The sequence below is a fragment of the Hyperoodon ampullatus genome (genome assembly GCF_949752795.1).
Source record: "Hyperoodon ampullatus genome assembly, chromosome: 13".
In the NCBI taxonomy this organism is placed as follows: Eukaryota; Metazoa; Chordata; class Mammalia; order Artiodactyla; family Ziphiidae; genus Hyperoodon; species Hyperoodon ampullatus.
The window spans coordinates 73,177,490-73,194,203 of NC_136926.1; the positions used below are offsets into that span (position 1 = coordinate 73,177,490).

At 45.1% G+C, this 16,714-nt stretch overlaps 1 protein-coding gene across 1 annotated transcript in view; it reads right to left on the bottom strand.

Annotated features, from left to right (window-relative positions):
- FECH (ferrochelatase) overlaps window positions 1–7,717 on the bottom strand; it is a gene marked incomplete at both ends in the record, with an annotated part of 33,096 nt that extends 25,379 nt beyond the window's left edge. The window contains 2 exons of the mRNA XM_079717385.1: window positions 2,669–2,795; window positions 7,651–7,717. Of these exons, the coding sequence (XP_079573511.1) occupies window positions 2,669–2,795; window positions 7,651–7,717 (194 nt within the window). The remainder of the gene's footprint in view (window positions 1–2,668; window positions 2,796–7,650) is intronic.
- Window positions 7,718–16,714: the final 8,997 nt, after the last annotated feature.

Below are 16,714 nucleotides of genomic sequence, written 5' to 3' on the forward strand. Positions count from 1 at the left end.
TTTGAACTATTAATTGGACAAACCAAAACTTAAGCTCATCAATTAACAAAGGAACAGATTAATTCTATTCTACTATATATAGTCATCATCAAGATAAAAAAACAAATCCCAGCTCTTCATTAAATCTCCAAGATGTAATTGGCCAGAGGATCTATGCTGCCTCTAGAACAGGGTTTGGCAAACTCCAGTCCATGGGCCAAATTTGTCCACACACCCCCTGCCTGCTTTTGTAAATAAAGTTTTATTGGAACAGGGCTTCCCTGGTGGCTCAGTGGTTAAGAATCTGCCTGCCAATGCAGGGGACACGGGTTCGAGCCCTGGTCTGGGAAGATCCCACATGCCACGGGGCAACGAAGCCCATGTGCCACAACTACTGAGCCTGCGCTCTAGAGCCCACGAGCCACAGCTGCTGAAGCCCGTGCGCCTAGAGCACGTGCTCTGCAACAAGAGAAGCCACTGCAATGAGAAGCACACGCATCGCAACGAAGAGTAGCCTCCGCTCGCTGCAACGAGAGAAAGCCCACGCACAGCAACAAAGACCCAACACAGCCAAAAATAAATAAATAAAATAAGTTAATTTTTTTTTTTTTTTTTTTTTTTTTTTGCAGTATGTGGGCCTTTCACTGTTGTGGCCTCTCCCGTTGCGGAGCACAGGCTCCAGACACGCAGACTCAGTGGCCATGGCTCATGGGCCCAGCCGCTCCGCAGCATGTGGGATCTTCCCGGACCGGGGCACGAACCCGTGTCCCCTGCCTCGGCAGGCGGACTCCCAACCACTGTGCCACCAGGGAAACCCAAGTTAATTTTTTAAAAAAACGTTTTATTGGAACAGAGTTCCACTCATTTGTTTACGTATCATCTGTGGCTGCTCTCACATTACGATGGGGGAGGTGAATAGCAGCAAACAAGACCAAATGGCCCACAAAGGCTGAAAACATGTACCATTCAGCCCTTTGCGGACAAATCTGTAGTGTAGTATTGTCTAGAGTAGTCTGAGCACTAAGCAGCACAAGGCCTTCATCATATCTGGCATCAGAATGACTCACAAAGACACTCACCACTTCATCATCTCTAATATTTAAAACCCAGAAATAACCTATGTGCCCCATAACATGAGATTGGATAAATAAATTAAGATTTAATAAAATACTCTTAGGCTATTAAAATTATGTAGACTTTTTATAGTTATGTGGTAGACATTAAATAAAAAGAGGAAGTTATAAAAATAATATATGTAGTATTATCACATTTTGATAAAATATACTGAGTAAATATTAATAGATACAGGTATAGAGACAAAATACTGGGTAGTGAGATTATCAGTGATTTTTTTTTTCCTGTCTGTATTTTCTAAAATGAACTGATTTCTTTTGTATAAATATGATATAAAGTTACTTACTAGAATTTGGGAGTGTTTTTAGATTTTTATCCAATTTTAATAATTTAATCTTAAGGCGATTTATGTTGTTGACTTTTGCCACTAGGATAACATAGTAATGAAATAATTTTTCTCCCAGGGTTCCACATCCAATCAGTTCTTCAGTTTATACCAAATACTTACCCCAAACCCTAAATACTTGAAGCACTTTGTACTATGGCTGAGGTGAGAAAAGAGGGGCCTTGGGGGGCAAGGAGGAGTGGCGTCCTGCTGGGCATGCCCCCAGGATGGAGACAGTGTCTGTGCTTCCTGTCTCCCTTCCCACATGTGGTTTTTCAGGAGGCCCGAGAGTCGAAAGGAGATGATTTGGGACCCCACCCTACTGCCCTATCCCCAACAAACCTCAGTTCACTAAGTGCTCCATCATCATACCCAGGGTCACACAATGAAAAGTAACAAACACAAAATATGACTATTTTCAAAGCTATAAAGCTCTCGTGGAACATCTGGTCTACCAGAAAGGTCAAGGCGTTAATAGTTCACAGCTACTTTCTCTCTGCCCAGTGTTAAAGTGCATTACTCCTATCTGTGTACTCATCTAAAAAGCGACCTTTACAGTCTTCTGTTGCCTCTGTACCAGAGGAAGACTTGAAAACAGCTGTGGCCTCTGATATTGAAGAGGACACCCAGTAGCAACGCCATGCCTGCTGACATCCACCCGCAAACAGCAGAGGTGAGGTAGGGAACGTACATTGTTTCTTTAATAAACTGTAAATCACATTATGTCATTTACAATAATATTCACTGCATTAACAGTTTACTACAGAAATTCTTGGTGGATTAGTTATTCCTTTTCCTGCACAGGAGATGTATTTCATAAGTATAATATGTTAGGTTCATAAACATATTTCCAGCATACACATAATTTCTGTTATGGGACATATTCCAAAACTAAATTCCCACACGATTTGAAGACTGTTTGTACTCAACTCTGTGTCCTTTAACAAAAGCCCTGTGGGATTTTTATTTGTCAACCAGACCTCAATAAAGCTGGGGAAAAAATTTTAATGGAAAATGTAAAAATCTGTCAAAATTCAAAAACACTTTTAAAGCCTTAATTGGGGGTGAAATCTATAAGTTTAACAGCTATTGAAAGGAAGCCAAGAAAATAACATACCACTCCTTACATACTGGGTTTTCCCAACACCTCTCCTCCTAGGTAGCTGGTATCCACCGGTGCTTGCATCAAGAAAGAGAAATCCTTATTAGTACCTAAAATTAGACTCATACCTGTTCCCCGGCTGAACTTGAGATCTGGGGCTTCTGGCACGTTGGGCTGTTTCTGTGGCGGCTGCTGCTGTGGCTGCACCCGACTGGCACCTCCGTGGCTGACAGGCCCTTGAGCCACCATATACCACTGTGACAAAATTAAAGTGGCAGCATGAAATCTAGCTGGAAAATAATTGCTTTTGAAGAGGCCCTCAGAACATAATTCCTGGATCTAAAATTTGAAGAGATGCTACAGCAGAGGTGATTTCCCCAGCATTTCACTGCAGGTGGGTGAAGGCTCTTAAGACCTCTCTGAGGGGGTGGGATGGCGTCCCCTAGGATGGCTTACAGGACTCGCATGGAGCCTTTTTAGAAGCCACACACACCCCCTCTCACTGCCTTGGCCGCCGCTTTTGATATGACCCCTCATGAGATCACTGCATGTTATGATGGCAGCATACTGCTCATATGAAAGGTAAGGAGCCTGCAGAAAAGGTCAAGAGCCACTGATTTAAGGAGTGGAAACTGGGCCAGTTTTCCACCACTTGCACAGATCTCATAGCTGCCTCCTAGCCTTCTCCAATATGGTACCAGAACTAAGAACCCCAGAACTGCCCTTGGACTCTGACACGGGCCGGGGGACGGAGGCGATCTGCTTTCAAGGGCCGATTCTGGTCCGCCTCCTACTGCCCCCTGCCCCATGGGGTATGCCATCTGCATGGCCAAGGATTCATGGACCCCCAGAGTCCATGCCCCCCCATTCCTGACCAGGTTCCCAGGACCCAGGACCTCAGAATTCCCTGCCCCAAAAGCTCCACTTCCAGGGTCTGGCGCAGGCCTCTTTCCTGCATCCATCCTCCTGATGGCAGATCGCACCATCAGTATAAGCAATTCTTGATCTGAAGGGTAGCCAACTGGTGGCTGTTCATTGGGTCAAGAATGGAGCTTGAACATACATACACACTGGAGTATGCACAAGACTCTTCACCATGCCGGGCAGGCCAGGAGTGGGAAGAGAAGAAAGGAAGTTTGCCCGCCCGAGGCAACTTTCTCAAGGCCGCGGCATTTCTGTCGGAACTGTGAAGAGTTCAAGAGTTCACCGTTCCAGGCCGTTAGCAAGTTCTATTTGTCAGCACAGCAGAACAGAACATAATTCACAGTCTGTTAGCTTGCTGTATACGGGTCTTGTCCTGGGCACCACAAAGTTAGCTGTGGGCCTGGAGAGCCTATCTGAATCGAGGAGTCCATGGGCCATACCCAGTTATAGCATGAAGGGTATTCAGCCTTAAACAACACAGAGTGAAATTAAACTGAAACCACACAGTAGGTACTCAAGATGGCAATGCAGGACAGTAGTTACTACCGTGCCCCACAGTATACACACAACCTCCCTTCCCCAGTCTCAAACCAGCGGGTCTGAAACCAGCCTGAGATCAGTCTCCTACCCTCCTCCTACTTACAAGTCAAAGGTGTCCTGGTGAGGAACCCGGGGTGTGGACCAACGGACCCGACTCTGAATCCAGTTCTGCCACTTACTAGTAATGTAACTGGGGCTGCGTTGTAATCTTTCTGAGCCTTAGTTTCCCCAGCTGTAAAATGGTGGAACCCTGCTATCTGGATCCTTGTAAAGATTACAGCAGATAAGACCAGTGAAGCACTCTTCACAGGGCCTGCCTCATATAATTGGTACCAGTATTATTTTCCTTGCTACGTGTCTAGAGCATAGGGACTACAATTTCTCTGATTTTTTTCTTTTTTTTTTTTATCACCTAGCAGGTCTATAAAATATAGGAGAATGATATTTCCAGGCCACTTAGATTTCCAGCTATCCAGATTGTGCACATTCCCAACAGAGCCAATTACGTGAGCTTGAGCTGAATAATCCTTAACTCAAAACGGAAGTGCAAAGATTGACATAAAGAACTTCAATTCCGCTCACATGAAGTCTCAAACCAACACACATCTCCTTATTTCAGCCAAGTTCAATTCTGAACTGCACGATGAGATTTAACCAGGTTCTCAATCAAGCTGCGATGTCTGCAATTCCTTATATAAATGAGGTTATATCAGATTCCATGGGGTGTCAGGATAGAACTTTGGCATTACATAATTTGACTGCTGGTAATATAAGATTTCCTCCTGCAAACTTTAAAAGGGGGTGGGGCGGGGTTGGGGAATAAGGATGAGACTAGAGTCTCCAACCAGTACATTAGCATTGCTTAGTACAGTTTGGGAGCTGGTAGCTTTTCAAGCTGCCGAAAACTATTGCCATGCCCTCTACTTACAAAATTCTCTTCTCTGAGGTTAAATAAATTCTCAAAGAAGGTGATGCTGCTAATGATGGATCCTTTCTGCTCAGGACATAGGGTTAACACACCCACCTCTCAAGGACTTCTCTAAAACACTCCTCTCCCTTGATGATCTGAAGACTCTAGAAAAGCAGAGTATCTCCTACCAAATGATTAGTATTAATCTAGCTAAAGGAGTTTAAAGTAATTATTCAAAGAACCAATTGAGACTCCTGAATACACTCAGCTCACAGCTTAAGAGAAATTCGAAGGCACAGGCACCATCGTGTGGTGTAGAGTGTGTGTTCTGGAGCTAGAGAGATCTGAGCAGAAATTCCAGATAGGACCAAACAAGCTGTGTGACAGTAATTGGGCAACTCACTGAGCTACTCCAAGCCTCACTTTTCTCATCTGTAAAATAGTGATAAGGCCAAACTTGCAGGGCTGTTGTAAAGATTAGGAAAATTTTTAAAGATCTATGTCCAGCCCCAAGAACAGTGTCTGGCACAATACATGAAGTAAGAACACTCAATAGTAAGGATCTGCCCACTTATGAACTAAGACCAGGTAATTCTAACCCTACTCTTAGCATGGACAACTGGTCTACCTTTGGAAGGCCTACAAACAATAAAAGCTATAAAACCAAGGGATATGCAGAAAAGATGATGTAAGAAAACAAAACTTCATTAATTCCTGGACACACCCAATAGGTGAATCATTCAAAAGTATACCTTTGACTTAAGAAGTTCATGGGTATCAAGTGATTCTCCAAAACAATTATTTAATATTTTGGATGCTTGGGGGTGGTACGTGGGAGGGTAGAAAACAAGATACACAAGTACCTAATAAAGCCCTTTTCTATCACACAGGAGATGAAGATTATTTCAAAAGGTCCTTACAAACATGAGTATCATTTTAAAAATTAACAGAAATAAGGTTCTGTATTGTAACTATTAATAAACACTTGGCGAGGGGAGGATTTAAGAAAAAAATTGTTATTTTTCTAGTATGGAGCCAGAATGTTCTCGTGTATTAATTTAAACACTGATTTTCTTTTTTATTATTCTAGATTTGTTTTTTTCCAATTACAAAAGACATATATGCCTAACGTAAAAAATCTGGAAAGAAAACTTCACAAAGAAACAATAATTCTTTATTCTATTAACTTTCTAAAATACACATATATACTATATACATATATACTAGGGAGCTTCTTATTAATTCTGTACTATGCTAAAAACATAAGAGTGTAAAACTTTGCTTTTCTACTTTGAGAATTCATTTTGAGAAATACTACTCAATTTTTTCTAACCCAGATGTTAATCCCTTCATATAAAACAAGATAATTAAAGTATTATAACTACATCTAAAATCAGAGTCTGTAATTCAATTGAACTTCAAATCTACTTCTGCTGTGGTTTCTGAATCCTTCCACTTGGTTACTTATAACCTGGACAACAAAGCATTTAAAGTTTCTCATATTGTTTTATGACCTCAACTCTAGAGCCTGTCAGACTTTCTTTGCCACAGGAAGGGTCAGTGAAAGAAAAGACTAATTTGATACTTCTTTCAGCCCCATTACTGGCACTGTGCTTCCTTTTCTTAAAAGATAATGTCTTTCGTCTCCCAATGCCCTTAGTGACCTGATTGTCATTGGACACTGGGTCCTTATTATTTTCCCAACAAAGGCACCTGTAATAAGATATGGAGGTTCAGAGTGGACTCTCCACTCCTTCTCAGTAGGTGACAGATTGATGAATTAGGGAACTTCTTAGAAAAATAAGTCAGGTCTGTGTCCAGTCATCATTCAAATATACAAATTAAGCATCTTAGTAGGTGGCAGCCTTTTACATACTAATAACTGAACATTTTGAGGTTATCTATGTATCTACTGTGTGCCAGGGACTGTGCTACAGGCTTTACCTGTATCCTGCTAATCTTCACGGCAAGCCTATGAGGTATTACCTTCTTTTATGTTTAGCAAAGTTCAAGCTGGGGTGAATGCCTCACTCAGGGGGGTCACAGGAATGCTGCAGAGCTAGTGACCCAGCCAGGTGTGTCTGAACCAGAGTCCCGTTTGCTCATCCTGTGGACACAACTTACATTCACGTCTGTATCAGAAACGTGTGGGGTTGTCCATGGGTCTTATTTCTTCTCCAAATAACTCTAGAAAATACTAGCCTGAGCTGCCCCGAGGTGGGTCCTGCTGCCAAGGACAAGTGAGCACCGGGTGATGCCAGGGGCCAGGGCAGCAGTGGGCACAGTGTGACCTCCACCACCAGAGAGGGAACCCCAGGGTAGATGCCCATGGTGATAATGAGGATAATGATGCCAACGGTACTGTCTCTGTGGCAGGCCCTTAACACACTCTGCCTCCCAAAATCACAACAATCCTGAGACTATCATTATTCTTATTTTACAGATAAGAACTAAGGCTCTGAGAAATTCAGCCACTGCTCACGGCCACCCAGCTGACCGATGTGACTCCGGGACCCCTCTCCGCGGCCTCTCAGGGTCCTCGGGGGACCAACGTACCCCACTCTCGCCCCTCCCAGGGGAGCGCCCCTTTCCGGATCCCTTCTCCGCCCCTCGCCCCGTCGCGGGCAGCTTCCTGCGCAGCCCGCCGCCGCTCCTTGGAAGTTCCCAGGCCCGGGGACCCCGGCGCCAGCTGCCCGCTGTCCCCGCCTCGGCGGCGGCCGCGACAGCCCCACTTACGCCGATCGCGGAGCAGGACGCCCGCAGATCGCAGGGCCGCAGCCATGTTTGTGCTGACTAAAACCATTCCCGGGGCAGCCTCGGCCCGGGACCTGGGTTCCTCCCGCTGCAGCACACCCAGACGCGGGCCCCACCAACGGCTAACAGCAGACCTCAGCACCCACCACCCACGCCTCCTTATCAGGCGCGGCCACGCCCTGCGCCCGGGCTGTGCGCCCGCTCATTGGTGCCGGGCCGGGGCGGGGCTTCAGGGGCGGGGCCAGGTGAAGACACGCCCCTCCCCGGGAGCCCGCCCCGCTTCAGCGAGGTCCCCAGGGTAAGAAAGGGTCCCAGGCTGTGCAATGGGCACCTTCCACCCAAACCACCAAAAATCCGTGCGGGTCGCCCTGAACGAACGCCCTGGTTGCATGCGCCCACCTGACCAAGGCAGGAACTGCAGCCACGACAACGCAAAGAACTTTCTTGACATTTCCACTACTATCACTTACATATGACAATGCTTTTGCCTCAATTCTCCAGTTTTGTGGCCTAGTTACAGCACAACTGTACCGACCCGGGTTTTTTGTTTGTTTGTTTGTTTGTTTTTTGCGGTACGCGGGCCTCTCACTGTTGTGGTCTCTCCCGCTGCGGAGCACAGGCTCCGGACGCGCAGGCTCAGCAGCCATGGCTCACGGGCCCAGCCGCTCCGCCGCATGTGGGACCCTCTCGGACCGGGCACGAACCCGCGTCCCCTTCATCGGCAGGCGGACTCTCAACCACTGCGCCCCCAAAGAAGCCCCCCCGACCCTGTTTTATTTTGCTTTGTTTTCAGAATGAGAAAAGGACTTATTTTATATCAGACACTCATGACATACTTGTTAAGTTCCTCTGTAGTATGTCTATGCAGCAGAGTTTGACAGCTGGGACCAGAAAGCAAACATTAGACTGCTAACGTAATAGCATTAGGAAAAGTGAAGGCGAGTCCGGCAAACGCATTTTTTGGAGGGCTGGTACGGTGAGGTTCGTCAGTATCATGTCTGTGCACCTTCGCAGGGTGACTGCCTGGCCCCAATCCCACGCACAGAACAGGTGCCCCCCTCATTTCTAGCCCTTGCTACATTCCCACACCTCCGCCCGCCCATCTAGCCCTAACGCTCAGTGCGTCTCGAAGTACAAGACCAACCTTTGGAATAGAAAGGTGTCAGGCACCATACTTTCATTCACTGAACAAGTATTGAGCACCTACTGTGTGCACTGGGAAAACAGCAGTGAACAGAGCAGACAAGGGGCTTACATAGGGATTAGGGGAGAGACAGAAAATAATCACAATGTAGTATTTAGGGTGATGATGAGCGTTAGAAAGAATGAAGCTATGTAAGGGAGATGAGGGAGGGGAGGCTAGTGCAATTTGAAATAGATGAGTCAGAGAAGACCTCACTGACATTTGGGCAAAGACCTGAGGAAGTAAGGGGGCAAGCCACGTGGAACATTCCAGGATAATGGAGTCTAGATTGAGTGCAAAACCAGTTTTCTGTAGCTAAAATGTATGCTCTTGATTGAATTCGTTTATTTATTATTAAAGTGGATCCTCTTTCTGGTTGTCAGCTTGGTGTAAAATGTCAAGTTAAATGGATTGCCTTTCATATTATCTACATGATCTTCAAATCAGGCAAGAGGTGTCCCCTGAGAAACAGACAGTAAAACTTGCTCCTCGTATCAACTGCTTTCCTATACATTTTGCTAGCTCTCCATTCTCAGAATGAAAATTACATTAGTTTAATTTGCCCTTTGAAGAGGTGATCTTTATAGATAATATACTCCTCTACCTAAAGCCTAAACCCATTGCTTTTAAATCAACTACACAAAACGTCTCTACAGTTTGAAATGCTGTGCTGGAAAAAGTGTTGACAAGGCCAGAGAAGTAGAAAAAGCCAAGGGTTTTTAATGACTGAGCTATGTGGGCTCTTCTCGGCTCAGGAGGCTCAGGATAAGTCACCCTTCCATCCCGGGTGCTGTACCGCTCCTGCTAAGTGGAGATAGCACTGGTCCCTCCCAGGGATATGCTGATGATTAGTGACAAGGCATAAAGGTGCCAAATCTCATGTAATCAACATTGGGGCAAGTTAAATTTGTATCTGGCCAGAAAAAAGAAAGGAACTAGCAAACCATGCTTTATTAAATATATCAACATAATAACATTTTAAAAAATGAATCAGCACCATTTCATTCATTTTCCTTTTACTGACTCTTAAAAAACTCATTCAAAATTATACTCATGTATAAAACCTCCCGACACACATATTAAGACTCATAGGTTACAAATGGAAACAGAACTTCATTATTTTTCCCCAAAGAGCTCTTCGTGACATTTGTTATTTCTAATCTATGGCTCATTTCTTACAAAAAGCATCAAATACAACAGCTTTTCAGTGACTAAATTTTTATGTTCTTTTGAAGTGAAAACAGATAAAATATGCTTTATATGCGTCCTTTTCCAAACTGATAGGAAAACACAGCCCTTAAATCAGAAGATGTGAATTCTAAATATGGGTTTTACTAAGAAATCCAGAAAGCCCTTGAAAGGCTAAAGAAGTTTATAAAACTATATGAGATTTATATATATATGTATATAATATTTTTATGTATATATACACATATGTATGTGTATATAAATGCATTTTTTTCTGGCTTAAATATCTGTACCAAAATTATAACCACTTCCCTTAACAAACAGAAAGCACATTCTCTGGGCCAACTCAGATAAGCAGCCCTCCCACCACCTGGGAGAGGGTTTGCCTGAGCTCTGGTGACTTAATTAGTGAAGAAAGCATTCTCTTCTCAGACAGCACTTCTCAGACAGCACTTCTCAGACAGCACTCAGAGTTCAGCCTGTGATCCTAAATAAAATGAATTTGTTGGTTTCAGCTCAGTGCTTCAGGAAAGGGGGGGTGAGATCCCCTAATTCATTATTTGCCATGATTGGCACCTCTGAGCTACACAAACTAAATTTAGATTACTCAATTCTGTCTCCTTAATCAGAACAACTGGGCGAGGATGGGGGCATTCAGTGCAAGAGAAACAGTGGCTGCGTGAAGCAGACAAATGGTGAGCTCTGATGATTACTCAGAGGAACCTGACCGATTGTCCCCACAATTGTTTTAAGCAAAGAGGCCACCAAATGCAGGCCAATGCGATGTGCATTTTGACTGCCACTCTTAACCACGCAGAGCCTTAAGCCCACTAGTGATGATGGGTTTATTAGTTCATCTGCACATATTTTCTGAGAGTCTACTATGAGCAAAGTGTTATATCGGATACTGGGAAGGATAAAAAAAAATAAACTGTACTCTCAAGTAGCTCATTCATTTATGAAACAAATATGTATGGAGGGCACGCCCAGGTCAGGCACGTGGTGGGCACTGAGCATTACAGCAATGAATTGGACTATCTCTACTTTCATGCAACTTACATTCTAGAAGGCAAGTCAGGCAATAAACAAAAGATATATACCGTAAGGTTAGCTATGACTAGGAACCATGAAGAAAAATAATAAACGAGGCAAAGGAATGGAGAGAGGCAGGAAATGTTAGTTTCGGGGGTGCAGTGGGACAGGGCCTCTCCGCAAAGGTGTCAGTTGAACAGGGGCCTGTGGGGAGTGAGGGAGGTTCTCTGTGGAAGGGCTTTGCAAGCAAAGGGATCAGAAAGTGCTGCAACACATTTGAGGCTTGTATTAGTTCCCCAGGGCTGCTGGAACAAAATACCAGAAACCAGGCTGCTTAAAACAACAAAAATGGAGGCTTCCCTGGTGGCGCAGTGGTTGAGAGTCCGCCTGCCGATGCAGGGGACATGGGTTCGTGCCCCGGTCTGGGAAGATCCCACGTGCCGCAGAGCGGCTGGACCCGTGAGCCATGGCCGCTGAGCCTGCGCGTCCGGAGCCTGTGCTCCGCAACGGGAGAGACCACAACAGTGAGAGGCCCGCGTACCGCAAAAAAAAAAAAAAAAAGTTATACTAAAGTATACTATTCGTACAAAAAAGGGCACACATCATAAGTGTGCAACACTACGAATTTTCACAAAGTGAGCACATCATGTACGCAGCTCCTACAATGCCCACCCTACACTCAGACAGGAAAGTGGACCATAGACCCCTCCCTGCATGAAACAGGGACTTGAGGGGCTGGCCCTTCTGTGGAATCTAGAAAACTGGCCCTGTAGCCCAGAGAAGGACATGGAAGACTGCCATCTGCCCAGGGCTCTGGACAGGGAATGAAAGCTTGCTGGAAAAAGTCAACTTTCCTGGTTTGAATGTATCTGCGAGGAGCAGCACTACCAAGCCAAGAAATGTACATAAACCCCATCTAAGACTGGCGGGACCCTGCAGTCCAGGCAGAGGCAGACCAGAAATGCTCTGGAGGGACCCTCCCACCACCCTGGGGGCAGAGCCCTCTCTGGAGAAAAACACTCTTGCCCAATATGATCTCAAAAAGAATTAGAACCCTTAGGAGAAAATGAACTCATGTAGTCATGTGGTACATGTCTTAATACTGGCGCAAGAGCTCCAGTTTCTCTCCACACCGCAGGCAAAGTGAACCTTTTGAACCGTAAGCATGGATCATTCTGTTAGAGGGAGATCACTTGATAAGAAGAAGTCTTTCATCACCTAATGGGCCGAAACTCCTTCCCCTCCACCCCACACACTCTGCTCAAGACACGCAGTCTCTTTACTGTCCCTCAAGGCCTTGTTATGGGGTGAACTGTGTCCCTCTCCCTCAAAAAAAAAACCCCGATAGTTGAAATCCTCCCCTCTGGTACTTGGAAACGTGATCTTATTTACCAATAGGGTCTTTGCAGATATAACCAAGTTCAGATGAGGTCGATAGGGTGAGCTCTTAAATCCAATACGACTGCTGTCCTTCTAGAAGGGAAGACGGTTATGGGAAAAGAGACACACAGGGAGAAGGCTACATGACCACAGAGGCAGAGATCAGAGCGATGCTACAAGGTAAGGAGAACCAAGGGTTGCTGGCCACTGCCAGAAGCTAGGAAGAGGCAGGAAAGGATTCTCCCCGACACACTGCTGAGGGAGCATGGCCCTGTTGACACTGACTTGGACTTCCAGCCTCAGAACTGGAAGACAATACATTTCTGGGGCTTTTTTGTTTGTTTGTTTGTTTTGCGGTACGCGGGCCTCTCACTGTTGTGGCCTCTCCTGTTGCGGAGCACAGGCTCCAGACGCGCAGGCCCAGCGGCCATGGCTCATGGGCCCAGCCGCTCCGCGGCATGTGGGATCTTCCCAGACCGGGGCACGAACCCGTGTCCCCTGCATCGGCAGGTGGACTCTCAACCACTGCGCCACCAGGGAAGCCCTAGCATAACTTTTAAAAAGACCCCCGAGTGCCTTTATCTGGGTTCAATTCTCCCTCTAACTCCCATACCCAACCTAACAGCTCTGGTTTAGAGACCCTCTCTATGCCCTCCTCTCCAATTCTGATGCCTAGAGGTGTTTCTTTCACTCAGCTAAGAGGAGGGTCTGTGTGGAATTATTATATTTATCCAGTAGAGTTACCTGTTTATAGTGGGAGAGGAAGAGGTGAGCAGAAGTTTCCCCGATAAAAATGAGTGGTGATTTCAGGCTGAGAGGATGCAGGGATGCTTTTTCATCAGGGTGGTATAGAATTTACAAGAAAAGTAGGCTTGTTGTATACTGAATGTGAGGGGACACTCTGAAGGCAGAAGAGCACACAATTATCAAGAGCAAGACGTTCACTTGGCCACCGCACAGCATCTGGAAAGGATTCAGAGATAAGCGTGGTGAGAGAAGGCTGAGGACCGAGCCTGAATGTGCTGAGAAATTGGATCTTTGTTGGTAGGTGAGTGGGAGTCATGCATGGTCATGACAGTCATGGAGAAGAGTAGCCTGTGCTCTGAGGAAAAGGATGGAGCAAGCAGGGTCCAGGCTATAAGGGAGGAGAGACAGGGAGAACAAATAGACGACAGTGGCCACGGTTCACAAAAGAGGTGTTGAGGGGCGTGGCCATGGAAAGTGAAGACAGAAATAGGCAAGTAATGGCACACTGGAGATTAGAGGGAGGGCAGAATCGGGTAATTCAAGGTCTTCAGCAGTACTGAGACCAAAGAAGAGAAACACATTAGTCAGCAGGACAGCTGGTTTGAGGCAAAGATGAAGGCACTTTTTTATATTTGTTGTTTTCATATTGTCTTTGTTTTTGCCTGAGTATGTTTTACATTGCCAGAAGGACAAACAGGTACAGCCATCCAACAGAAAGTTGTGGTGGTCATCTACATCTACATCTACCGACCATTCATTCAACCATTCATTTTCTTAAAATAAATTTATTTGTTTGTTTGTTTATTCATTTATTTATTTATTTATGGCCGCGTTGGGTCTTCGTTGCTGCGCACAGGCTTTCTCTAGTTGCAGCAAGTGAGGGCTACTCTTTGTTGTGGTGTGCGGGCTTCTCACTGCAGTGGCTTCTCTTGTTGCAGACATGGGCTCTAGGTGTGTGGGCTTCAGTAGTTGTGGCTCACGGGCTCAGTAGTTGTGGCTTGCGGGCTCTAGAGCGCAGGCTCAGTAGTTGTGGTGCACAGGCTTAGTTGCTCCACAACATGTAGGATCTTCTCGGACCAGGGCTCGAACCCGTGTCCCCTGCATTGGCAGGCAGATTCTTAACGACTACACCACCAGGGAAGCCCTAATCATTAATTTTTTTTACAAAATAATTTACAGAGAATTCATCACTCTCCTTGCTAATTTGTCCTTCCTAATAGCTAACAATAATTGAACATTTATTCTCTTTCACCTATGCCCACTCCCTTTTGATTTATCTTCAAATACAGAGGGAAGACCTCTGGGTTAAGATGGGGGCTTGAACACATGGGTGTAATTTCACTCCCACCCCCAAACCCCACTAAAATGTCAAGAGAGGTTTTGTTGTTGTTGACAGTGATGGTGTGTTTTGTTTGTTTTCAAGCACAAACCTAAAATGATGGGGAAAAAAGAAAAAGAAATGACAGCAACAAATTTTGGGAGCTGGAAGGCAGATGGATAAATCGTTCATGATTTAGCAAACTCAAAAAACCCTGAATCTTAAAATGGCCATCCTAAGACAAGAACCATCCAGATTTACATGACAGAATCCCTAGGAGGTTCCAGACTGGCAGCAGCGGGTAGCCCTGGAAGTGGGGATGAAAGGGAGAGATGCTACATTGATATAGATTTGGGGAACTAGACTTACCAAAGTTGTGGACACATAGCCCTCTTCACCCCTTTCCCTCCACAGGAGGTGGGAAGAGTCTGGAATCCAACCAGCCCAAGAGGAAAGATCTAAGGATGTTGACATGTGGAATCCAACCGGCCCAAGAGGAAAGATCTAAGGATGTTGACATCAGGGACTCCCATACTCCACATACTCAACAGTTCAGGCAGCTCACCCTACAGGAGGGCTCACATCTCCTCCCACACACTTCAAAAGCATTTTATCTGCTATTTGGAATTCTCAGCAGAAAACCAAGTATCACCTCACATCTGAGAAAAGCCTCTAAGAGGAAAGACAGAGACCCAAGCAAACAGAAGAAAACATGGAGGAAACTGCCAATATACAGGAAGAAAAAAGCTTGGGTAAAAGACCATAAAGATGGAAATTTCTGAGGTCAGAATAAAAAATTTTTTAAATTTTACTATGCTAACAGAGATGAAAAATTCAATAGAAGGATTGGGGAAAAGTTGAGGAAAGCTCTCAGAAAATAGCAAGCAAAAAAAATAAAAAAGATAATAGGAGGTCAACTATCTGAATAATAGCAGTTGTAGAAAGAAAGAAAAAACAAACAGAAGAGGGGACACTTTAAAAAAAACAGTTTAAGAACGTTTTCACAACTGAAGGCCCTGACTTTCCGAATTTAAAGAGCCTACCAACTGCCCAACAGAATGGATGGACAGTCCCAAGCAATATCATCATATTTCAGAACATGGGGACAAGCTTCTAGAATAGACAGGTCATATGTACAGGACCATGTATGAGAATGTTTGGGAACTCTCCATAGCAACATTGGAAGCTAGAATGGTAACACTGGAAGCCAGGGTTTCAAAATTCTGAGGGAAAAATGCATTTTGGCCCACAATTTTATATAGAGACTATGGTTTAAATGTGAAGATAGATTGAAAACATTTTTTTTTTTTTTTTTTTGCGGTACGCGGGCCTCTCACTGCTGCGACCTCTCCCGTTGCGGAGCACAGGCTCCGGATGCGCAGGCTCAGTGGCCATGGCTCACAGGCCCAGCCGCTCCTCAGCATGTGGGATCTTCCCGGACCGGGGCACGAACCCACGTCCCCTGCATTGGCAGGCGTACTCTCAACCACTGCGCCACCACGGAAGCCCCTAAAAACATTTTTTGGATAGGCAAGTTCTCAGTGAATTGATGTTCCATGCACCCTTTCTCAGGAAATTACTGGAGGATGTGCTTCACCAAAAAGAGGAAGTAAACCAAGAAACAGGGAAACATGGGATACAGGAAACAGGCTGTCCATAGAGGAGGAAGGTGAAGGGGATACCTGGGATGACAGCGAAAGAAGATCCCAGGACGACAACCATGTTTCAGGATTGGCGTGTGGCTGGTTCACACTACAGCAGACAAGCTCTCAGAGAAGCTTCTATGGGAAGATATAACTGATGAGCACCTGATGTGTCTGAGCATCTTGGGAAATTGAATTAATGATAAAGAAAAAAATAAGATGACTGTTAATTATGGGCAAAATGAAAAGTTGGCCAGAAAAGGAAAAGCAATCATAGTATACAACATGGTCAACCAAAGTAATGATTTAACTAAGCTGGGAAGAGGGGGAGAAGAGAAGCATGGATGTGAAGGGTGGGACAGGGAAAGGAAGAAGCGCAATCTTCTGCAGAAGAGCAGTAGAGAGTGTCTAAAACCGAAAAATCGATAAATAGAAGCATGTTTTTCTTCATGACATGGAAGTAAATGCCTAAAGAATAAGCTAAAATTTTGAGCACCATTTCTCTGAGCCAGGGTGCTACACTGTATTAAATTTTGACGCCAGAAACCAGCATCT